Source organism: Sparus aurata, chromosome 11 (genome assembly GCF_900880675.1).
Source record: "Sparus aurata chromosome 11, fSpaAur1.1, whole genome shotgun sequence".
Classification (NCBI taxonomy): domain Eukaryota; kingdom Metazoa; phylum Chordata; class Actinopteri; order Spariformes; family Sparidae; genus Sparus; species Sparus aurata.
The window spans coordinates 11,825,539-11,850,590 of record NC_044197.1 but is presented as its reverse complement, the minus strand read 5'-3'; the positions used below and the strand labels follow the sequence as shown (position 1 = coordinate 11,850,590).

At 45.4% G+C, this 25,052-nt stretch overlaps 1 protein-coding gene across 3 annotated transcripts; it reads right to left on the bottom strand.

Annotated features, from left to right (window-relative positions):
• Positions 1-50: 50 nt before the first annotated feature.
• On the bottom strand, positions 51-23,791 carry onecut3a (one cut homeobox 3a). Of its 3 annotated transcripts, none has more exons than XM_030433787.1 (2): positions 22,458-23,791; positions 51-7,288 (listed from the first exon to the last, which is right to left on the bottom strand). In XM_030433787.1, exons 1-2 carry the CDS (start codon positions 23,494-23,496, stop codon positions 6,948-6,950), a joined length of 1,380 nt encoding a protein of 459 aa, XP_030289647.1. In that variant the 5' UTR covers positions 23,497-23,791; the 3' UTR covers positions 51-6,947. The 3 variants fall into 3 exon arrangements, with proteins under 3 accessions (XP_030289647.1, XP_030289649.1, XP_030289648.1); XM_030433789.1 differs by having other exon boundaries at positions 51-7,254; XM_030433788.1 differs by having other exon boundaries at positions 51-7,240.
• Between the last annotated feature and the right edge of the window lie 1,261 nt (positions 23,792-25,052).

Below are 25,052 nucleotides of genomic sequence, written 5' to 3'. Positions count from 1 at the left end.
GGGGATTTCCTTTGAAGATCAAACCAAACACAATAAACCGACAGCACAGCTTTGTTTTACAATTGTTTTATTTGTTAATTTATTTCAAAACACGCAATTTTACCCATATTATCCTTTTAAGTTTTTATTTTTCTGTAACAGTTATTACTCAGATTTTTTTCCTTCTCAAAAGTCTCAACTAGAGTGAAACTTAAAGTCCTCCACAGGCTCTCCGGCTTCTGCAGTGGGAGGAGGGAAAAGAGGCTTTCTGACCAGACGTCGTGAGTGGGTTTGTCCCTTGTTTCTGTGTGGGCGGAGGAGTGTGTGTGTGTGGAAGTTTACACCAGGGTGTGTCTGCGTGTGTGTGTAAGTGCAATAGGTGGAATATCCACATGGCCGGTAAATCACAGGACCCGTAGAGCAGCCCAGAGAGCTGAACATTGTCTTCTAGGTTTGGTAGCCAGATTGTCATACCTCTGATTTCATCTTTGGTTTCAGCAAACACTCTCAAAAGGCAGACTCACCCTCTCCAGCATGTGCCTGTGTCTGTTTGTGTGTCTGTCTGTCTGTACGAGTGCAATATAAGCCACCATCTCCAGACGACTTTGTAAACTTAAGTAAATACAATGTAAGCGTCTTTGCATTGATTGTGGCCCTTCCTTGGCGCTGGGGACAAAGACAGTCAAACATTGTAGTACAATGGAGCCATGAGTGGGGGGGGGGGGATCAGCTTTGCAAACATCAACATGGACTCCATTTTGATGTCAGTGGCAGTTTGGGGCATTCGTGTAAAGCTGTACGACATCAGCTTGGTGAAACGTGTGCCGCTGTAGTGCTCTTCTCCCCCCAGCCACTCTCTACTGTAGCCTGAGTGACTGGGGGGACGACTCTGCCCGCTCTGGGCTCAGGGGAGGGAGGAGAATGGGGAAAGGTCATGGAAGTGTGAGCGGGAGTGTTTAAATGTCGAGGGGAGGGACGGGAGGGTGAGGGTTGTACACTCTGACCCAGCAGCAACGATTAAGATTGGGGGGGTCAGGTGTTTGCATAGTTCTCTGTGCAAAAGCCACCAACCGGAGCCATTTTTTTATTCCTCGCGGCTGGTTACATCATCATTAGATTAGCAGGAAAATCATGGCGGGTGATGGGAAACATGGTCTTTGCACCACATGTCTTCATTTCTACTCCTGCAGTGCACTACAGAGTGGCAGTAGGAGTGCAGGAGGGTGAGATGTGACTGGGAGGGAGTGGATTTAAAATGTGTAGTGAGTTTTGGTTTGGAGTGTCATGAACAGATTTGGACGTGAAGGGATGGGAGATGTGATGTTTCGGATAGTGGAGGGGCGGGTGGGGCAGTCGTTCTACACTACAGCTCGCCACAACTCAGAGAGCCTCTTTTCCCTTGGTTTTGCTCTTCAGTCCTCCCCTTTCTCCTCCCCACTGGCCTGCCCTCTCTCTACCTTTTTTCTTGTTTTGAAACTGATTGTCTTCTACCATCACAAAGACACTTGGTTCTGATTGATTAACAGGTAACAGAAGAGGGAGAGCACAGTGTGACTGGGGGTGTCTACGCCAGTCCCATCGGCAGCCTCTGATCCCACAGTGAAATGAAGACACGCACATGCTGTTTGACAGCAAATGCTGGCGACATTTCAGGTCGGATTATCGGTTGCCAGATGGTTCTGCGGTTGGTTGGTCGGTCAGTCAGTAAGAAATGGTTTCAAATTTTTTCGCATGACAAATATTGCAACCCATAGCAAAGGAACATAAAAAAGAAACACTTTGTCTTCCACAAAGATACAAATGAGCACACATACACAGATTGAAGAAAAGCATGTAGACAGACATACAGGTATATTCAAGGCCGCTCGGGCCTGTGTGTGTCCCTCTGATTAACTCCAAGTGAACAGCCCGTCTTTGGAAAAGCAAGACACACATCTCAGGACCCGAGCGAGAACCACAAGCTGAGGAATGAAGATTGAATGCTATTGATTGGGAGGAGAGGAGTTTGACCTCCCCCAGCACACACTGCCCCCTACTGTCTGGGTTTATATACATCAAAGAAACATGGGGAAAAGGGGAAGGGTTGCAACAACACATGCACACAACCAGTGAATCCAACAGTGACGGAAATTTTAAAAACAAGGACCCCTCCAACGCCTAAAACCCAAATCCTCCCACCCTTTTTTTTTCGTTTGTTCTGATAACCAAAATATCCCCCACCCCTTCTCCACCCTCTCCCAAGTCTTTCCATCCTCCTCCTCTCCCCACAAAATCACAGGTCATTCCTGTTGGTTTCTATACAGTTATACAATATCCATGCACAAAAGAAAAAAAAAGTGCACCTTCTTTTCAATAGGAGGTGCTGGTCTTTAATATTCTAAGAACATCAGGAGCACTTGAACACACCCAGGAACCTTCAAAAGTAACTGTGAATTTTTTTTTTTTTTTTCAGAGAAAAGACAACTTAAAGGCAGAAGAAAGCTAACAATGACTAAAAGGTTATCCCTCCTTTGGTTTAACATCAAATTTTTGGTTTAGAATTCAGCCCAAATCATATTTTTGTAATTTCTTTCTTTGTTTTTTTCTTTCCCTTTAAAATGTACCCGCCTTGGAGAGAGCTTTGAACTCATCGTGTCTGAAATAAGCAGCTCTTGCCCCTCACTCTCTCTAGTCTAGCCGTCTCTTCTTCTGTCTCTTCTTTTCTCGTGAAACCCTCCACAGAAACATTCACAATGTCTTTTCCTTTATGAAAACAGTAAGTACATGCCGTAGCAAAAACAAACAAGAGAACGTACGAGAGAAATGAGCAAACAAATAAAAGGAATTTTAACAGTATAAAGCTTCAAGTCACAAGTTCCAAAACTAACTATCATAGTATCATAGTTTCATAATCATTGTTATCATTAGCAGTATTATTTTCAGTCTAAATTACATAAAGTTTACATGAAAGGTTTTTGAGGTATTTCAGAATTAATTGTCAACACATGCCTACCGAGTCTTAGCACTAGCCAGGGGGAGAGGTCGACTGGACAGACAAGGTGGAGGGAGGAGAGAATTTGTGTCTAGAAACTGTCAGTGAGTCTTCCGCACTTTGCTAGTGCAGCCTCTGTGCTTGCACGCAGTGGAGAGAGCGAAGAGAGAGACATTTAGTGGTAAGATTTTACAACTACAGCATCCCTCCGAGCGCTCAGAGCCTCGGCCTTTCTACCCCCCTCTTTCTCTGTTACACAAAAATATCTCTGATGCGAGAGAGGTAGAGCGGCTGAGAGTCTGAGCACAGCGGGCGGACAGAGGAAAAAATAAAAAACACAAAGGCTGCGAGCTACTAGAAGATCAACGATACAGTAACAAAGACTGACAGAGTAAGGAGTAACATATAATTTTGTTTCAAATAAATAGTGTATAGAAAATGTTTTATAGACTTTCTACATGATAAAGTGCTTGTATTCTAGTGTATCAAGATGGAAAGTCAATATTTGAGAAAATGCTGACACAGCCCCCACTATGTGTCCCTCTCTTTGGCCCCCCTTTCTGTCCATCCAATTATGGGTGCATTGTCTGAATGTGTGCATGTTTGTAAATGGGTGTGCAGCTATAGGCGTGAACCCACATTGATGTGTGTGTGCGTGTTAGTGTGTGTTAGTGTGTGTGTGTGTGTGTGTGTTTGTGTGTGTGTCCAGTGCAGTCCCACCCGTGGTTGAAGGGAAAAGGCACTCAACTCTGTCTGCAAGGCAGCCACCTCCTCCTATGTGGCAGGATGCAGTCCGACTGCTCTGTTAATACAAATGTCTATGTGTGTGTTAATGTGTGTGTGTGTGTGTGTGTCTGTGTGTGTGTGTGTGGAGTATAGTCGGTGTGTTTGGGCAAAGAGGGGGGGCTTTTTTTTTTTGGTTTTTTTTTTTGGTTTTGTTTGTCCCCCTAGGCAGTTTGGGACCGGTAGGCTGCAGTATCTTTGGTATTAGTGGCGGTTTCACAAACCACTCAGCTTAGTGAGGTAGCCACATTGGTTCTCACTACAAACAAATGTCATTTCGTCAGCCTAATACCTAGAGCTGAATCTAGCTATTTACCTATGCTCGCTGAACTGTATACCACAAATCGATTTTAGCTCATCATCCTTTGGCGACGTTAACTCACTGCTTACAGCGACGTGAAGTTATAGTCCGTACCTCTCCATCAGCTCCCATACAATGACCACCTCTTATCTAATCTGCACCTCTAATCTGACTACATTGTTGGAAATGCTACAGTTGCATCTTAAGACCATACAGATAACTATTGAGTCCCGAGCTCCCCCCCACCCCTCCCAACCCCAGCCTCCAATAAAACACATGGAATCAGCCGGGGCATTTGGAGGTCATGTTTTCGTCCCCCTCCGTTTTACCCCGTTCTTGGGGCTCAGCTTGAAGGGGGCTGAGAGTAGCACAGTCTCTGACGTGAAATGCCAAAAGAGAGAGAGCGTCCGTCATTTATTTCTTCTCTTCAGCAGCTCCCTGTTTTTCTTTTTTTTCTCTTTCTCGTAGTAAATGTCTCATCCGAGTCTATATTCACACAGAATGCAAAAAACAAAAAAAAGAAAGAAAAAACATCCTTCATTGGTCTCGGTCCTTGCATCCCTCTTTTTTTTCCTTTTAAAAAGTCCTTCCTTTTTTGTTTTTGATTTATCAACAAGGTGCCTTACTTATGCACAACAGAGCACAATAGTAACAAGAAATAGAAACTTTGTGTCTATGGTACTAATTAAATACCCGCATCAATATAGAGAGGAAGAGAGAAAGAGAAAGGGGCAATGGGAGTTAGAGGGATAGAGGAGGTAGAGAACCAAAGAGAGAATGAGAGATTTTTTCTTCTGCTTCAAAATGTGTCCAGTTATGTGTCGGAGACATTTCCTTTTTGTATTTGTAACACATACCGTGTGTGTGTGTGGTATCATTTGAGGTTTGGTTATTGTATGCCTTAAAATCTGATTCTTTTTTTCATTGTTTTACTAAAAAAGTATATTTTAATTCAGTTAAAAGCTGATTGTTGGTTGCTTTGGCACACACCGCCCGTCATCAGTGGGGGCGCACTGTAGCTGTGTGTGAACCCTAGTACCATATTCTTTGATTCGCATTAAGGCAGTAAGCATTGGCACTAATTATTGTAGCATTTTGACGGCTGAGTGTGGTGGTAAGCTTCGGGTTAGCTACTGATAACCCTTGTGTGGGAATAACCAGGAGATTCGGTTTGATCACATCCGTTGAGAGCCTTTTTTTTTGCAAACAGATGGGATGAAAGAATGGAAGAATGATTTGAGAAAATATGAAGCCTCCAAAAAACAAAAAAATTAAACCTCCACTGCTCCTCAGTTGTGTCTGACTCGATAAGCTGTTACTTTTTACTCTGTTGTACTTTTCTATCCCCTCCTCGTGTTATTTCTGCACTTGTGTTTTATGGATTCTTTAAGATTTGGACTGGCTAAATAAATCCCTGCCTTTGCTAAATCCCTGTGTTTTCAGCATTCAGTTTAACCATCCCCCCTCCTCTGGCTTCACCAGTGCTGGTTGGATGAGGAACAACAATAGGATAATGGTTAGCTATTGATCTGCCTTCAAAGAGCTGCGAGGGCCTGAATGTGTTGTGCCATGACTTCTCCTCAGCATCTAGTGGCTCTTCCCTCCCTCTCCTCCACTCTAAGCCCCATTGCTCTGCTGGATGCAGGTCTGTGCTATCGACAGCAGGGGGCACTGTTGCTCTGCCGGCACAGGCAGGCAGGCAGGACCGGGGAGGGAGAGGTGTGCTGCTGCTGCTGTTATGAGGCCTTTGTGTCCCCATCTCCAGTGGGTTCCATGTGCTCCTCTTACATTCAGCTTTTCATATGCAGCTGTAATGTAGTTGGCTGGATGCCCGAGCGTGTTGTTGTCGCTCGGTTCTCAAGTTATTGATCAGAGGGAAAGCTCCCAGCAGAACAAAGAGCATGTCCAGACATCTCGCCCGCCTCTCCTGTTGGTCAGAGAAACACAGACTCTAGGCTCAGGCGAAGAGTAACAATGACATGTCTCCCTACAGGCCTCCAACATCTGTGCAAAAAAATATAGACCTGGGCCTGGAAGACCTGAGTATCTACTGCCGAGCATCTTGAGTTTCACCTTCAGGAGGAGGTCAAGGCCCCGCTCTCTCTCTCTCCGTCTGCATCGATTCATTTTTCAATTCATTAGTTTGCCGTATGATCAGGCTGAGCTGCTCTCTGAAATGGCTGGCCATCAGGGAATACCTTTGGCCGAGGAATGAAGGAGACTACGGGAGGAGGGGGAGGTAGAGGCGGAGAATTGGAAAGCCTTGTTGTTTTTTTCATAGGCTGCGTTGTTTTCTTTATGACGGCCTTGTGTGTGCAGGACGGGGCTCGGATAATAAGACTATGTGCTGTTCTGTTGTCAGATTTATTGCCGTTCTTTTTCGCCCTTCCGTGTGCCGGCGTAGAGGGGATGAGAGAGAGAGAGAGAGAGAGAGAGAGAGAGAGAGAGAGAGACAGAGAGAGACTCGTAAGAGGCAGACACAAAGGAGGTGAGTTGGGAGAAAAAGCAGAATCTGTGGCTACTTGGGTGGTGGAAGGAGGCCGGCGTATATGTCTGGTACCGTCCAACAAAAAACATCAAATCTTTGGTGTCTCTTTACTTTGTCAGATGCCATAAAAATGATTTTCTTTCAAAAAAGACAGAATCAATGATTGTCCTTATGTGAGTAATGCAGAGTGGACCTGACTTCACAATACACCTTTAGATTATGCTTGTTTCAGGTGAGCGCTTGAAATTCTGACTGACAAAAAGATGATTGCATGGCACAAAGGATTTATTTTTTTTCGGGCAGAGGACACATTCAGATGGTTCGAGGCCAGGCTGGGTTGTTAAAGACAGGTCTCACAGCCAATTTCCCATGTCGCCTGTGGTTCCAACCTGGTCTCTGGGCCCTCTGAAGGTCCTCACCTCCTCTCAGGCCTTGGAGAAAGTGGTGGCGGATGTGCCCGGCTGCCCGGGACTGGCACCATGGTCATCGTGCCAGCGGTCCACGCAGCGGCGGCGTGCGTTCATGAAGAAGTTGCTGACGGTGCTGAGCTCCAGGCCAAGCTGCTGGGAGATGGTGATCTGCATTTCCTTGGATGGACGCTTGTTTTCCTTGAAGATGGCGATGAGCGTGCGGCGCTGCAGGTCAGTGAAGACCAGGCGCTGTTTCTTGGGCGCCGTGTTGCGGTCCTTGTGTTGCTCCTGTTCTTTGCGCTTGCAGGCTTGGTGTGGATGGCAGCGGTGGGAGGGATTGGGATGAGAGTGGGAGGCAAAGAGGGGAAAAGAGAACACAAAACAAGGTAAATATACAAAAGTGACGCGTTGTCCTGATTAAATAACAAAGACAGAAGAGTGGAGGGAAGTTAACTAAATGTATCATTAGCCAATACTTAAACACATAAAAACTAGTTTATACACCAGCAGAGATTCTACAGCTCCATCTCTATTGCCATATTAAAGTTGATTTAAAGCTAATCCATGCCTCCTGCCCAGTGGGAATATTCCTTCCATCCTGCAGAGTGCAGACAGGGAGCCAGCCTGCGGTGAGAGAAGGATGGGGTGAGGAGAGGGGGGATGAGGGGGGGAGTGGGACTGGCTGTTGCCTGCTAGCTGGAGACACTGCTGTTTGATTCAATATTAATGCAGTTTGAGTCGCAATGGGGGACTGAGTGACTGTTGCACAAAAGTAAGCATTTTGTGTGAGTGTGTGTGTGTGGAAATGAGAGATAGAGGAGAGGCAGGGAAAGAAAAGGTTGGAGAGAAAGGAACCGAAAAGATGGAGGAGGAATACAAAGTGTGTGCATTTGTGTATGTGTGTGTATCTATATCTATATCTATCTCTCTCTCTCTCTCTCTCTCTCTCTCTCTCTCTCTCTCTCTCTCTCTATATATATATATATATATATATATATATATATATATATATATATATATATATATACACACACAAGCTGCATGATAATATATATTTATATATATAAATAAGAACCAAAGAGAAGAGCTGAGAAGAGGAGGGAGGGGCAGTGAGTGAAAGAGAAAGAGAGATATTGACCGACTTTGCTGTAGGAATTGGGGGGTTCTCTGTAGGGACTGAGGTCAGAATCCCCCCCCAGCAGGTCTACAGTCTGCTACTTCAAACATAGCCCACTGGAGCCCACTCTATTGAGCTCTGAGAGGGTATTTATAACCCACTGCCCCCCTCCCTCCCTTCCCCAAACACAAACACTCGAGAGTTGCATGCACTGGCTGCTACGAGCCCCTTCCCATACGCAGAGCAATTTTCAAAAGAAAACACACCGAGTGCACTCTTTTTACGTTTGGGAGGGGGTCCGAGGGGTTGTTGTAGACAGGCGAACACAGAAATTAATAGTTAATAGAATGCTGTATTGTGGGTAAGTGTGTTGTAACTCAAAGTATTTGTAGAAGACGGGTGGAAAGCAGCAGACAGGTGGAGGCACAGCGTTCAAAAGAAGCAGAAACGGCACCCAGAGATGATGTAGAAGGAGTATGTGTGTGTGTGTGTGTGCGTGTGTGTGTGTGTGTGTGTGGAAGGTTAAGGCACCACCTCTGCAGCCACATGTTCCCCTGCTGGCCGAGGATCGAAATCCTGCCTGTGTCGCTCTCAGCTTCCCTACTGTCTCAATAAAACGAGAGCAAATTGGAGAGAGAGAGAGAGAGATGCCATCCCTGTGGGGTCTCCACCTGCTGCCGTTCGTATTGTTTGATACTCTCATACTCGCCTTCAATAATGTCTCACTCCCACGCTGTGTATGTGTTTTTGTGTGAGTGTGTGTCTTCATGCATTTAAGGACAGACTTTTTTATGTGCTACTGTGTGTGTGTGTGCGCGCATGTGTGTGTGTGTGTGTTTGCATGAGTGTGCGGATGTGTGTGTTTAGGGGGGGAAGGTTGTGATTATGCTGAAGTGGCTGGAGCCAAGCAGTGGCGCTGTGTGTCTAATTACAGTGGAACAGAGCCCATTGATCAGCCATTGCAGTCCAATCTGTTTACTACAGATGTCTAACCTGCACACGGGCCCATCCATCATATTCATATTTCACATCAACACTACGGCTTTGTACAGTACATCACACAAACACACACATGCTAATGTGCCACATACAAATTTGTCTAAATGCATGCTTGTAGGGTACAGTGTGTATGTTATCATAAGTGATGCTGTGATTAATAGTCGGATTAAGGGTTGTCATGACGATGAGGAAGTGGAGGGAGATTTTCCATTTTATCCATTTAGACTGGATGTTTCTTGAACACTGTATGATAACCATCATTAATAAGTGGTACATTCATAGTTAATTAAACTTTCTGTTATGGGTTATTTGAGTGTTAGCAACCTATAAATTGTTTTATAAACCACTTCTTAACCAATTGTATAGGTTTATAGAAATAATTTGCAGCTTGATAATGGCCATCCAGGTAATGTTTAGATGAACACAGTTTTTATTAACCATTTATAAAGTACTATAAAGATCAGGTGCAACATACCACTAAGTAATTATTAATTAACTATAAATGTACCATTTATTTATGATTGTCATCATGAAGTGTTACCAGCTCTTGTTATTTATTTTTATACTAAAGAGTTTTATGCTAAAATTCTCCCAAATGTTTCCAACAATGTTCAAACACAGAGAAATCTGTAATTTGACTCAAGGTAACCGTGCGTTTCAACATGAGATTATACGTCAATGAGGGAGGAAGGAAATCGGCGAACGTGACTAAACGTAGCACGAATAAAACTTCAATAAATTACATCCATTACATGAACATTTCTAACACAGATTTTTTTCCATCAGCAATGGTGGTTGTTTAACAGTGAAGACAACAATTGCTTCATGACATCATCACACTATTTTATTTCCTTTGTTTTGAACGACAGACCCCAGCGGCAGAAATTACATACGGTGTGTTTAAACTGATATATTTAACATTGTCACAGTGAGTTAAAATCTCTACAGGACGAGCAGGACAAAACATTAAGCTGTAGTGAGTGAAATCATTCACATTATGAGGCCTGCTTTCACTAAAATTATAATTTCTTGGTGTCTTTTTCTCTCAGTCTAATGACATCACAAGCTGCCTTCAACCACATGCCAACAAGATGTTATCCATTGCTTTCAGGGACAAGCGCTGGCAGGCCGACTTATTAGAAAATAGATTAATCAGTATGACAACAACATCTTTAAAAAGGCATTCTGGTCTGAGTCCACCACCAAGATATGTTGTTGGTGTTTTTTAAATTTAAAAACGCAGTTTAGTCAGTTTATACTTCTTATTAAGGCATAGGAGTGCTGATTGGCTGAAATGTGTTCTGAACATTAAGCTTTTGAGAAAAGCTTGTGTAAAAATGAGCTATTTCCCTTCTTCCACACATATTTTTGGGGGGTATTTTCTCAAATAGTTGACACCAAACCATAAATGCTTCTCGTGTTAACTGTTTTTGTAATGTCTCTACCTTTAGTCGAGACACTGACCAAATTATAGAGTCATATGTTTGATAAAAAGGCAGTGTTGTTCATTAATGCATGTTAGCACCTTTCCGAGGTCAAATCTCTCTCTTCAGGTTCACCAAACTGCACTTTTACTGAAAGTTTACGGTCTATAGAAGCAAATATAATACACACTCTAGTTGGTTCGGTCACCTCAGTGCCTATAACTGGCAAACAATATATTGAACCTACATCTTTACGCAAACCGAACATTTGAATCCACTAAATAAAACCAGCAGAGCAAAACACACACATTAGTCACTAAAACTGATAAGACGGTCGGGGATATGCAGCCAACAGTTTTCTACAAACTTTTCAGACACGTTTGTACTCCTAAAACTGATACGATTGCAACGGCATCTTTTATATCGCACCTCCTTCCTTAACTGTTTCTTCAACAACAAAGCGAGTTTGACATTAATTATTTACCAAATAAAACCAAACTTTTCACAAATTCTTGTTTACAAATCGCAGTTTTTAAATGTACGGCTACACACACAAACCTCAAACACCCACATGTGAGGACGCTCTGCTTCTACCACATTCTTTTGCGGGGAGGACTTTGCACTGCATCAGCTCCCCACTGACCTGAAGAGAAGCAGCCACGTCGACTCGTGCAGAGACGTGGCGTCCCGTCCGGCTTTAGCTTGTGTGGGAGAGGATTTGTTTCCCAGCAGGAGGACGAGCCTTAAACAGCAGCGTCGGCCCGTTTGGAGACCGAGGAGGAGCAGCGTGTGCTTTACCTTCCACAGTCACCAGACGACCTCCACCTCCCTGAACATCTGTGGGAAACACCACACAGTCTCTGGGAGGCTCGAGAACAGCCATGTGAATTCTCTTTGATCACTATAAAAGGTGAAAATCCTGCATATTTAACAGATTTTAAGATTTTACATATGACTATTCAGACACGTTTGTACTCCTATAACTGATACGACCGCAACAGCATCTTTTATATCGCACCTCCTTCCTTTTTGTTGCTGGAGCTTTTACAGTTAATATCATTACCAATATAGATTTATGAGTTTACATTTAAATGTATGCAGCTTTCAGGACGTCTGAATAGCTTCAGTCCAGTGTGTGACCTTTGCCGTCCCTTATTTGTCCGTGTGTGTGTGTGTGTGTGTGTGTGTGTGTGTGTATGTTAAACACACACACACACATACTGGCCAAACACCTTTGAATTGTGTTTGATAAATACATGTTTTTCTCTCCTTTAATGATAAATGAGCTTGATAAGCAGCAACGGTTTTGCTTACGTACGAATGGAGAACATTTTACTTGACACTGTCATTGTGTGTGTTTTTCAGGCAGTAGAAATCAACATGAGTCAATCTGGTCACAGAAAGAGGATTCTTCTGAAATCTATGAATGGATTTGTTTTTTTGAGGAGCTGAGAAAAACCAAGGAGCTGGTCTGTGTTTTTAATTACAATTGTGAGGACTTTCGACTATTTAAACCTCAAGATTAAGACTGTTTTTGGGGGGGGGGGGGGGCGTTTTGTTCAAGAAGCACATGAAAAGTGAGCCGGTGTTTGTGCCTCAGACAGTGCCAGCTTGTGTCTCCACCGGGCCCAGTCATGTCCTGCCACCTCATCGACCCGCTTGCTTTGTGCCGTTTCGGTCGGCAGGTGTCGCTCTCGCCGTGGCCCCGGCTGCACAGGGGCGCCATAGTGCGCTGCCTTTGCTACAGGCGCTGGATTTAGTAATCAATATCGATCGATCGGTGAGGAAGGGGGCCCTGATTACTGAACCAAGCTCAGCGTAGAAAAGAAAAAAAAATCGATCATTGCAGCTTTTAGAGCTACAGTAGGCACCGAGCAGAGAGACGCGCATAAACTCATGCACAAAGAGCGAGCCGGACAAGAGCAGAAATCCTGGTTTGGTGTTTTCTGAGGTGTGCACCCTCCTCTTCCTCCTCTTCCTCCTCTTGCTCCTCTTGCTGCTGCTGCTGCTGCTGCTGCTGCTGCTACACACATGTGTGTGAGGCTGTGAACAGGAGCAGGCCTAGTTTGAATGAATCCCTCAGGCTCCTCACAAAACACACAAAGACTGATTAACAAATGTCCATCTTGGGTCCTATTCTGTATTTTTATTTACTCGAACATTACACGAACACAATTCTACACCTTCCTACATTTTCTTTTTCTGTTAAAACTATTCAATTCTTTAATGAGTGATTTCTCCAACTTTGTCCTCTCCGCTCGGGTGAAAACGGCCCAAACTCGGGCCTATTTCTCTCCCACTGATGACATTAATATTCCTCGCTTCACGACAAACCAAGCGAGGTTAAGAGAAAGGCCCTGGGTGTTCAATATCGATCGATAGATTCGTGAATAATTCGTGTGTGAAATTCAGTTCGTCCAATTAATTATGCCTCGGAGGGGAGGGGAGGGGTGGTGTTGGTGGTGGTGGTGGTGGAGGAGGAGGAGATTCATGACGGGGTGGTGGAGACGCGAAAACACACCAGGAAAGAAGCGGGATGATGGTTTACTTTTTAAGAAATACATAAATTGAAAAAATAAATCCGAGAGAGTAAAGAGAAAGGAAAAATGAAGGAGTGAGTGGTGATCACCTGTGCGCAGCTGTCTCGGGCCTCCTCTCTGTCCCTGCAGATGTGAGTCCATCTTGAGCATTAATCACTTATTGATCACCGCTGCCCTTCCTGCTCATAATGAGAAAGTCAAACGGCCTAATATTGCGCCTGTAGTGCTCCAGGAAAACCACGATCGCGCATCTGCATGTGGAATTATTCCAAACACTGTTTTGAAATGCTCTCCTGGAGCCCTGTTGGTAAAAGCAGACGGGGGTCAGCGTCTACTGATTTAATTAATTTACCAATAAACATGTTTACCGGTTACGGTTCGGCGCGTTTATACGCACACACACACACACACACACACACGCAGGCACACACACACACACACACACACACAAGCACACACACATTCACATACACACACACACACTCACATACACACACACACACACACACACAGGCTGAGTGAAGCTGCATGCAAACACACGATGAGCGAGGACAGCAGCTTCACTCCTCTCCTGGTTTGCACGGAGCATGATCGGGCGGTTTGACGTGTGAGCTTCGGGTCTATTTATTAAATAACGTGGATGCTGTTTCTCACGGGCTGTTGCCCTAAAGATTGATGGCAGCGTGAATATCCACACGGCCTCTCCTCTGTCTCCATACTGTGGCATTTATTTCAGCCTGGCTGCAGGGCAATGCCAAGCTCCCCCTCCCTCCCTCGCTCCCTCTTTCCTTCTTTCTTTCTCTCGCCAGGCCCAAACACTTCCAGCTCGATACCCCTTAATGTAATGAGCGAGAATTGGTGTTAATATACTGATAAAGCGACACGATTTGTTTGTTTGCCTTGTGCCGCGACTCAGCTGCGAGGCATTTTCTTCTGCAGCACTTCAATAACACTCAACCTGAACTCAGCTACACCTTCGCCCACATCCAACCTCACTTAAGTCCCCCCGCCTGCGTTCCCTGTCTGCCTGCAACACTCCTTCTCTTTTAAATTAATTTACAACACAACAGCCAATGTGACGCGCTCAGTCAAAGTTTGAGAATCGCAAGATGCACCTGAGAAAATATGATTTTTAATCAGCTCTGTTTTCACACCAACGTGTTATTAGCAGCCCGGTGGTAAAGCTAAAAAATTGCATAGTGCTAAAAAAGAAAATCAATAATCAGTAAAGGCTGCTGCCTGTGATGATCACGCTCCTTATGAGGTTTTAGATAATTAAATGCACTGAGCCATTGAGAGAAGCCTCTGACTGAATTCTCAACGTCCGTTATTATTATTATTATTATTTTTTTTTTTCCTGTGCCGGTTTAATAGCAGCCTTGGTCTGCATGTGCCACTTATTTGTGCGAGTGGCCCCATTGTTAGAGTGATACTCTTATCTGCGATTATCATTGATTCCATTCATAATTGCTTTGACCAGTTATGCGTGATATAGCGGTAATGATCGTGACGCTTTATTTGGAAGCCTGTGCGGTTCCATTCGCCCGCAGACAACAGGTGTGGTTGGCCCGCTGTGCGTCATTTATCAGTTCATCAGGAGAGGGATCATTATTAGAAACAAGTGTGTGTGTGTGTGTGTGTGTGTGTGTGTGTGTGTGTGTGTGTGTGTGTGTGTGTGTGTGTGTGTGATCTTAGAGTGAATATATAGAATAGTGAATAAAAGCTCAAAAAGCCTATTTATAGCTGCTTTAAAATTGAATCGACCTCATGATCAATTTATTAGGATCATTTAACATTTAGAGGAATATTTCTCCTCATATTTGTTGTTTCATGCGGGAAACCTTTGCCACGACTTTAAGCTCTTTTTACAGAGTTTACACACTTTTTAAAAGCTGCCAGATTCACATGAACAGAAACAGACGAGCGGGAGACAATGAAGTGACTGAACTAATTTATTTATCTACTTATTAAGATGATCAAACCTGTAGATATCCAGAAATCACTCAGGTCAGATGTTCACCTTCTTCTGAATTTTACACCGTTAGTGTAAATAAAAGTTGCATCAAGAGATTTTTCTTTATTTATTTATTTTTAATCTAAACGTGCTCTAAACGTCAGCTGTCAGTCTCCTCTGCTAATTTCTTATGTGTCGCAGGAGAACGAGCTGATCTGCAGTCAGATGACGGGCCACTGTTGACAGACAGACAGTCAGACAGCTTTTCAATATGCAGGATTTTTTTTTTCACAGATTCAGTTCAATACGAGTTCTTCACTCAATCATGCGAGCAGAGAGCCAACAGAAATATTTCTTATTGCGCTGACGTGTAATTGCATTTGTATGGTTTATTTCTCCCCGCAATGCTGAACAAAGAATATTAGATTACATGGTAATAAATAAATAAAGCGTGGTTATTATTCTGCAGCACGTTTGTCTCTTTTACTTTAGAGCTTTTTCAAAATTATTGTTATTATTATTAAGGTTTATTATTTTGAAAGAGCTGCATTTATTGTCTTTTGCAAATCAAATTGGTTTGAAAACAAGTGTATAAATCATTTATTTATTTATTTATTGACTATCACAGATATTTTTAATAATTAATTCTGCGTGTAAAAATTCTGACCACAAATGATAATGATAGTAATAATAATAATAATACAATAAAGTTATGTATTGTCTACTTATAAAGAAATAGTGATATAATAAAAAAAATAACAAAAACAGCAACAACAAGAGTGTAAATAATGACAATTTTTGGATTTCAATAGTATGGTGTAAATCAGATTATTAAGACTACATAAACTACGACATGTTCTTTTTTTCTGGCGATAAAGAAGTCAAACAAACACACACGCACACACACGTCTTGCAGTGGTGTTTTTCCACGACATGCAGAAATCCTGAATAACTGGCTGCACAAAACAACAGTCAGCGTTTTTTGTCGTTGTTTTTCACACCGGCTCAGTACAGCAACAAATTGAAACGCAAATTATTAATTGCAGAATAATCCGCGTGCTGTTCGTTATATTTAATAACATGTGATATGAAAGGCTGTGCGCGCGCTCACATCGATTCATTCATCAATTGATTTCACAGTCGTTTTGTTCCTTTGTTGATCTGTGTGGGGTTGCCCAACCGGAGTTTCGGGTTGCATCTGTGGGCACGATAAGCTGTGTGTGCGCGCGTGTGTCTGTGCATGTGTGTGTGTGTGTATGTGTGCATGTGTGTGTTTGCGGTTTTGTTGTGATCGACCCTGTACAGAGGTTCCGTACAAACCATCTGCAGTCTCTCATTTCAAAAAGGCCCACTGAGCTCTTCACCTGCTCTTTGATTTTTTTTTTTTTTTTTTTTTTTTACATGACTCAGAATTGATCGCAGCTCCGACCTGCGTTGCATAAATTAGTATTTTAACACACATGTCATCACGTACTGGCTCTTATAATCTCGTATTTTTTTCCTTTAATGGGTGAAATAAATTCTGCAGAAACTCGTGAATTAAAGAGGAGAGTGTGTCTCCAAGATAATGTCTCGTGTTTTGTCTCAAATTAAAACGTAAGAAACAAGCGTGATAATCTGAAGTCGTCCCTCTTGATTTGAGAGATTTCGCAGAGATTAAATGACTCCTCGCTGCTGCAGTGCTCAGTTGAAGTGGAGCCTCCTCGCTCTCTTTAATTGCGTGGACAATGTCCTTGCCTTGTATTCTTAGGCTGCGCATTAAACAAGCCATTATCGGCCCTTTAATAACCGATGGCCTGTCAGGGCTTCAGATAAGATGCCGCCTCGCTGCTGCCCCAGCGCCACTGGATGCAGATTTATGACCAGCCCCCGCCCCCCCCCCCCCCCCAAAAAAAGTAATCCATTACTTGTTTACCAGTGAGTGTTGACATCTCAGGTAACTTTTATTGAAATCAGAGGGTGAGATCACCAGACTCCACTGGCTCAGTGGTAGCTGTCAGGTGAAGCAGAGGAGACTGTGGTGCAGACCCAGATCTTTTTTTTTTTTTTTTTTGGGAGCATCCCCTCGTTACATAACAGCGGGCTGCATCCACACAGGTCAACATTTTGTTCTAATTGCACAACAGCTCTGCTCTTTGGAGCCGCCAGTTGTCTCCCCCCCATCTTTATGCAAACCGCTGCAGATTGTGTCGAGGTCAAAAGCCACCACGGGATGATTTGTTTGTTCAACACGACGGCACACATTTCAAGAAAAACAAAAAAAGAATCCTTGTTTTGTTTTTTTCCTCCCCCCTGATTGCGAGAAGACGAATAATGACATTTAATTGGGATTATTTTAAACCCTTTTTGTGAGGGAGGGACACACTCACACACAATGTACCATTAACCCTTTGATGCAAGCCGCGTGCATTCAGTCGACTCTGCCAGCAATTTGATTTAAAGGTCATTCTCTTCTATCGATCCGGTTTGGCGAGGGGGCGACGGAGTAGCGTAGGAATTGATCATCTAAAATAGAAGAGACGGTATCCGAGACTGTACAGAGCCCAGACCTCTACTGCATTTATAATTGCTAAGCACGCCCCCCGTGTGAATTGGATCGAGGTGTGTGTGTGTGTGTGTGTGTGTGTGTGTGTGTGTGTGTGTGTGCGTGTGTGTGTGTGTGTGTGTTGGAGAGACTGTGTGGCAGGCTTCGCTTCTGTCGCTAATCTGATTTCTATTAAAATTACATTATTTTTGAATAATAAGGTCGACTTGGTGAGAGCGGTGTGCGCGGGACCGGAAGAGTGTGGGTGGGATGTATAATGAGCGAGAGAGGGGGAAAAGAAAAGAGGTTAACCGTCTGTGAACTTAAAGTCGTCTCACGCTGCTAAATCCGTCTCGAGCTCGGTGGAGGCAGCGCGCAGCCGCCGACGCGTCAGCGACTCCGACCGGCGCGAGGGGCAGAGCGCGCGGGTTTATTAGTCGCTTCGCTCGTGCGTTTTGAAGGGTGAGACGTTAATGGGAGAAATGGTGTTGCATGGCGGAGATGGAGGGTGGAGGGGAAGGGAGGTGGGGTGAGGTGGGGTGGTTGGTGGTGGATTGGGGGGCGGGGGGGTTGCATGGCTGCATGGCGCAGCTCCAGAGATGGAAAGCAGAGGCCGGGGAATGGAAATCGATACAGATTCAGGGCTCGCCAGATCGGCCTTAACAATGTGGCGCAGACGCACTCTACATCCCGATCACATACACACACACACACACACACACACACAAACACACACACACTGGAGGAGAAGGAGCGCGCGCGGGGGGGCGACACGCATACGAGGCTTTACTCTCGTGTTGTCCTGCGTGATGCGGGAGAATCAGACAGGAAGCCTCTTGTCGTTTCATATTTCTACATATGTGCAGACTCGGGTTCACTGACACACACACACACACACAGCCACCATCACCACCACCTTTCTCCTCCTCCAGATAATGATGCAAAGGCCGTGAGATGTCATTTCACGCGGAATGAGCTACGCATGAACCCGGGATTTTGAAAAAAAACAACAACCAAATAGCCTGGAGGTGAAACCTCAAGAAAATGACTGTTGCTCTCTCTCCCACCACCACCAGAAGCACCACCAGAGGATTTTCAAAGGCGATGCTTGTACATGCGTGTCTCGGTACTTAACAGCACACGTTGCTGTGCTTAACGAACAACGAGGGCTCTGAAAACCGCAGCTGCACTGTTTACCCCCCTATCTTCCCCTCACACATCAATTATTAAAGTGGCAATCGATCATTTCGCAGGCTAACATCAAGCCATCTCTTCATGAAGAAAAAAAAAAGAAATCCTGTTTTAAGATTCAATCACATCTTTAATGCCCCCCGTACAATTAAACACATGAGCCTGGATTAAATGACCCCCCCCCTCCCAAAAAAAAAACAAAAAACAAAAAAAACAGGAAGAACACTCTGGACTATTCGTGTTGCTCTCATCGCCAAAATAAATAAATGAACAAACAGCTCCAGTTTGGATTCGGCAAGAAGAAGCAGAAAATGATTTAAATGGAAAACCCCCGGCTCGTTCGTGCTGGACTGGAAAGTAGGGTGCAGCAGGGTGGTGTGATTGACGCGATTGTGGATTGTAATATTGATCGATGGGAGGAAGCTGTTGGATGAAATAATGGTGTTTAGGGCCTACACGAATGCTATTAACTATGTGTTGGGGAAAACTCCTGTTCGCCACCTTGAACTGTCCTCGAAACAGAGAGGAGGGTGCTGCAGGTCAGCGAGGATGAGGAGGAGGAGGAAGAGGAGGAGGAGGACGTGTGTTTCAGCACTCTGGACAGCGCCGTGGCTCCTTCAGAATAAAAGCAGGTTGTAAACCCTTCAAATCTGCTTCGTTTTAGATTATTCATCTTTTAAAGAGTATGATGCAGCCAAATGGAATGAAAGGTGTTTAGAAATATGTTTGGCAGAGGAGCAGGAGGGGAAAGGGCACAGTGTGGCGGCAGGAGGAGGGGGATGGTGGATGGGGAGGAGTATTGCTCCGGGATTAGGCCTGTGTAAACGGCGTGTAGTCCATTGAAACATGAATAGAGGCCTCTCACCCCTCATTCTCTACAATGTTTCCCCTGCGTGTCCTGCGGGTCCTGACCTGAACACCCTGGCACGTGTCTCTGGCCATTCAAATGGTAATAAACCAACTGCGCTTTTTTTTTTTTTTTTTTTTTTTTTCTTTTTGGGGAAAGAAGGATGCCATGGCACCCCATCACTGTCACACAGAAGAATGAAGGATATCACTTTAAACACAATTTAAGGGGATGATTTGTGATATAACAGAATATTTTGTGTTTACAAAAAAACATGTTTTATTCTAACCCAAAAGCCTCAAAGGACAAATGAGTGACACCACGCAGAACATGATTACAGCAAAGATCTTTTTTTTTTTTTTTTTTAAAAAGAAGTGCTTTTGTTTTTTCTTTAAATAACAGCTGTCCTATTTCCCCTCTTGTTCCGGCTCCAGCCTCCCCTCCAGCCTCCCTCCCTCCTCCTCCTCCTCCTCCTCCTCTGCTCCAGGGGAGAGACCAATGGGAGAGAGTGCTGAGGCGGGATAATTGATAGATGCACTGGCTATCCTTATCGATCAGGGCGGTATTGACCCGACCAAATACATTGAGATGGAGTGTGGAATTCAACACAGATGCAAAGACGAATTGTTTTCATCGTTAACGCGATCTTTAAACGCCTCCCCAAACCTCACCTCTCTGCGCGCGTCCTCCTCTTACATGTGCACTTTTAAAATGAAGCCGAATATTTATTAATGAAGTCGGTTGAGATGCGGAGAAAATGTATTTATTAATGTGTGTGTGTGTGTGTGTGTGTGTGTGTGTGTGTGTGGGTGTGTGTGTGTGTGTTTAAAAGCATCCAAAGGTTAAAGCTGGCCTCAACACAATAGGTGGGGATGCCTGTGGCTCTTTGCCCTCGTTGCATTAGGAGATATTAAGCGTGAAGGGCACACGTCGCCCCCTCCCCTCCAAACGGGCCTATCTCTGCTCTGTTTTTCGTTCCAGGGGTTGGATTGTCATGTGTGTGCGCAGACACTGGCATTTTCGCATTAGCTAAGCAGGGCAGCTGCATTGATTTGTGTGACTGTGATGAATTTGGAATAGTAATTTGAATTTATTGATTGATGTGGCCGAGCGAGTATGGCCCAGCCTCACTTTCAGCATCACATCCCCCCCCTCGACCCAACACACTCACAAACTCCCACTCCCAGCCAGTCAGCCAGCCCCACATGCGCGCTCCGAGGAGGATAATGCTGATTTTTAAATGCAATAAGTAAAATGTTGCTCGGCTCATTTACATACGCTCCCATTTGTCATCTTCCGCCCTCGACTGGGATTCTCTCCGAGGCTCTATTGTGGCGGCAGGTTAATGCACAACGCACAGTACGCGCTGGAAATTCTGCTGATTGAAGGAGGGAAAAAATATAAATTAATTGAACGGATGTGTGTTTTCAGAATGAAATCCATCAACCACTGGAGCAATTTTTTTTAAGATGAGAGCGTAGCCCTGATTTCCACATCTTTACACCTACGTGTGCATATCTGGGGCCTGTCCGACCTCTAAGATATGCAGGAGGTGTGCACTCCGACATGTCAATTGGATTGGGGGGGTTTTTTATCCTGACGCCGGGTGTGGAAGATATAAAACCCCACAGCCCAATTAGCTTTAACAGCAGTGGCACTTAAAGAGACAATTGTGGAGTGTTTAAATCTTTATTTACCAGAACCCCACTAAATGCGCAAAGGAACAATTTACATGCCATTAAGTGCTTTTCAATAGGGCATTGACTGGAACTAAAATATGCCACTATATCTGCTTAATTGAACTGTTCGCTGAAATACGACACAGAAGAGCTGATTGACGTTTGGGAGCGCGGCGCGTCTAAACAGCGGCCTTTACGCAAACATCGATGAGAGAGGGGACCTCGCTCTCTCTCTATCACACACACACACACACACACACACACACACACACACACCTCGGTTTCATTTGCCTCCTGTTAATCAGGTGTAAGTGTTTAAAGGGGGAGGAGAGGGACAGCTCAAATCACAGCGTTTCACTGGGATAAAAAAAAAAAAATCAAAACGGAGGTTGAACCGTTTCATGGGGACAAAATGGAGACCCGGTGTCACAGTGTGTTTCCTGTCCTTTCACATGATCACAAACCACGACAAATATGTCTGAGAAAAACAGGCCCCAGCATCCAACTTTGGAGACAGCACAGGCCTGAGAAAGACGCATCTGTTTGTGTCTCTGTCTCTCTGATCCAAATCGATCATTTATCAGTGTGCTACTCTGAAAGGGGACGCCTGGACCTGAATTATTGATCCATAGGAGGTCATGCTCCCCCCTCCCATACCCCACACCCCCCGACTCTTTGGCCAGGCCTCAGATGAGCCTTGTTTGGCGACAACGCGCTGATTTGACAGCGGGGGCAACAGAGTGTTACATCAAGTTTGATACGAAGGATTTGAGTTTGTTTTACCTTTACAGAAAAACCTGTGAGATGTAATCAATTCTGCTCGCATCCTGCTTTGATTTCCTTTGTTTGGTTTCTGGTTTTGTTTGTGTGTGTGTGAGAGAGAGAGGGGAGAGAGGCAGAGAGAGAGGGATGTGTGTGTCCATGCTCTAGCCTTGCGTAAAACCTCTATATGCGCGTAAAAAACAGCCACATCCGCGCAGACTGCTGCTGAGAGCAGCCTCCTCTCTTTTGTTTATAACACCTCCACCGTTGCACAGCGTCTGTTTATACTATCATGGATTGTAGCATCAATCAAAATATAGATTTCCCCCAACATTTAACACCCCAACTGTCGTGATGAAGTTTTACTCGATACAATCGACTAATAACTTCTAGTAATGTCTGTTTGAGCAGCTATTGACAGTCTCGCCACATTGACTTCTAATTGATCCCTCCACATCACTCAGGTTGGGAGCTGTCTCCTCACTCACCTGCAAGCCTGAGCGCCGACATCCGCTGGAACTCGGGCTCCTGGAGCCACTTCCACATCCTCCTGAACGTCTCCCGGCCAGACTTGAGTTTACTCCACGGTTTAGGATTCCGCAGCAGGTCAGACAGAGTTCCCTGGGACCGGCACAAGATCCTCTGAGCAAAGATGGCCTGGGGGATGCTGTAGCGCTTGAGCTCTGCCGTTATTCGCTGTGCCACCTCCTTGGTGTTTATCTCCTCCACCTGCCCTGACCCACCTCCCTGCCCGCCTCCCACCACCGTCTGCCTGTCCCGGTCTGACAGCATGGACCCGTTTGCCTGAGAGTGCGGATGGCTGTGATGGTGTATGCCGTTCAAGGATGCCATGAGCCCGGCCCCGTGGCCCCCCAGACCCCGGGCCAAGTGCTCCTCGCCCCGGGACAACATGGCTGCGTGGGACTCGAAGCCCCCCGAGGAGATCATCTTGTCGTTGGAGAGGTGAGCTCCGGGACCGTAGGCGCTGAGAGTCTGCTGGGAGCTGTGCAAAGACCCCAGACCGTTGGACAGCGGGGACAGGGGCTGCCCCATGCCGGACATGTCTTTGGGGTAGTGGCCGTAGAGGTTGCCCATGGAGGCGAGGCTGCGGTCGTCCCTCATCAGGGTGAAGCTGCCGCTGACGTTCCCGGCCGCGAGTCGCTGGTGCGCCGGATGATGGTGAGCATGTGGGTGTGGATGGTGAAATTTCTCCGAGACGGTGGATATGGGAGGCAGGTGCTGCAGCGGCGTCAGCGTGGTGTAGGTGCTGCTCAGGCTCATCCCGGAGTCGCACGACATGGTCATGGCCGGATGCAGGGGCCCAGACAAAGCGTGGTCTGTGCGGTAGTCCCCTGCTCCCTCCAGTATCGAGGCCATGCTGGACACCATGGCTGACCGTCCGTGCGACACCAAGTTCCGATGCGACGCCGACGACTGGCGCGCGTGCGGGGAGTTCATTAAGTCGCTCGTCTGGTGGGAGTGAGACACGCCGTGCAGATTTCCAATGTTTTCCATTGTAAGCTCCATCGTTGAAAATGATCTTTATTTCCACCCCTCTCGCCACTCTCTCGCTCTCTCACTCGCTGCTCTCCCTCTCTCTCTCACTGTCGCTCTATCTCACACTCCTTTCCAATAAATTTTGAACGATTTCAAAGCCAAGCCATTGATTGTAGTTGCCTTTCTGCAGTCAATCCAGCATGGTTTTAAAAGATCGGGTCCCGGCCGCCACACAAAACTGCGCCGCTAAACCTCAGCTCGGTGTGTGTGAAGGTGCCTGGATCTCTCGCTGGTGGAGCACCTTCCTGTGTACCCACAGCGCTGCTCTGCTCTCTCTCTGTATATTGACGCGCTCGCGCTCATGTTAAGATGAGACCGAGCCTGTGCGCATGTGCGCGCCCCCGCGGTGTATCCTCCTCGCACTCGCGCGCTCTGTCTGGGGCCAATCTGACGTCACTGACCCCTGTGTCACGGGGTTGTTGCACAGTGAGCCTCGAATTCCTGAAAAAGATTGCATTAGACACTTGTTAAGATAAAACACAGAGTTTATCCTCTGCAGCGTGTGCAACATTTACACTGGGGCGGATAAGGAGCGCTCGCGTCTTGTTTTCTCTGATAAAGGCGTTTGACACGGCGCCAGCAGCGCATGTGATGCCTCTCCTGAAGGTTAAATATTAATTGACATGTGTCACATCAGGCCAAGAGTGAGGAGGGGGAAACCGCAGCTTGTCTTGAAGAGGAGGTCAGAGCTTACAGCCTCTGCCTTCGTTCTCCTCACTCATACATTTAAGATCTATTTGTGGATGTGAATTATGTCTTTGAGAGTTAAAAACATGAGATTCCGCGCGGTTTGACCTTTGACACGTTTAAATGATAACCAGCTCCCCGAACCAAATCACATTTGTCTCCAGACTGGAAAGTAGAACGCTCAAATCTTCCTCTCTCATAACTTTTTCCTACAAGTGATTTTTTTTTTTTTCGCCCTTCGCTGAATAAATCTGTGCAGTTTCATTTCACCATCGCCTCCAGGCTTTGACCCCTTTGGCATCTTTTTTTGCTCCTCGGATCCAGGCCACGAGAATCAAACTCTCCCCCTCACAAACTCTCACATAATGTTTTCGTGCCTTGACAAACTTCTGTATGAAAACTTGCTGCTAGCTGACGTCAATCCAGGTCAGCAATCCATCAGTGTCAAAGTATGTATGGATCAGGAGGTGCATCGATAGGCTGGTGCCTATTGCAGGAGCCCGCACTATGGATGCGATACAGCAGGCAGCACGTTGATATCGAGGCATCGTTTTTATGTGGAGGGCCAGCGAAGGAGTCACGCGTTTTTTGGTTGGAAACTGAGCTGCAGTGAAGTTGTCAAAATACTTTACCAACTGGTGTGAACACCGGATAAATGTAGCTTTATGTATTACAGGTATTAATCCGTTCATTTAAGCTGGTGACGTCGCAGCGCACGGCATGTAATTTAGCGGTGATGTGTGCGTAAAATGTGCGTAAAAATGCGATGTTTAAGAGGTCACACGCATTTATTTCAGGATCGCTAACATGTAATTATCCGTGCGTGTGTAGGGCTATAT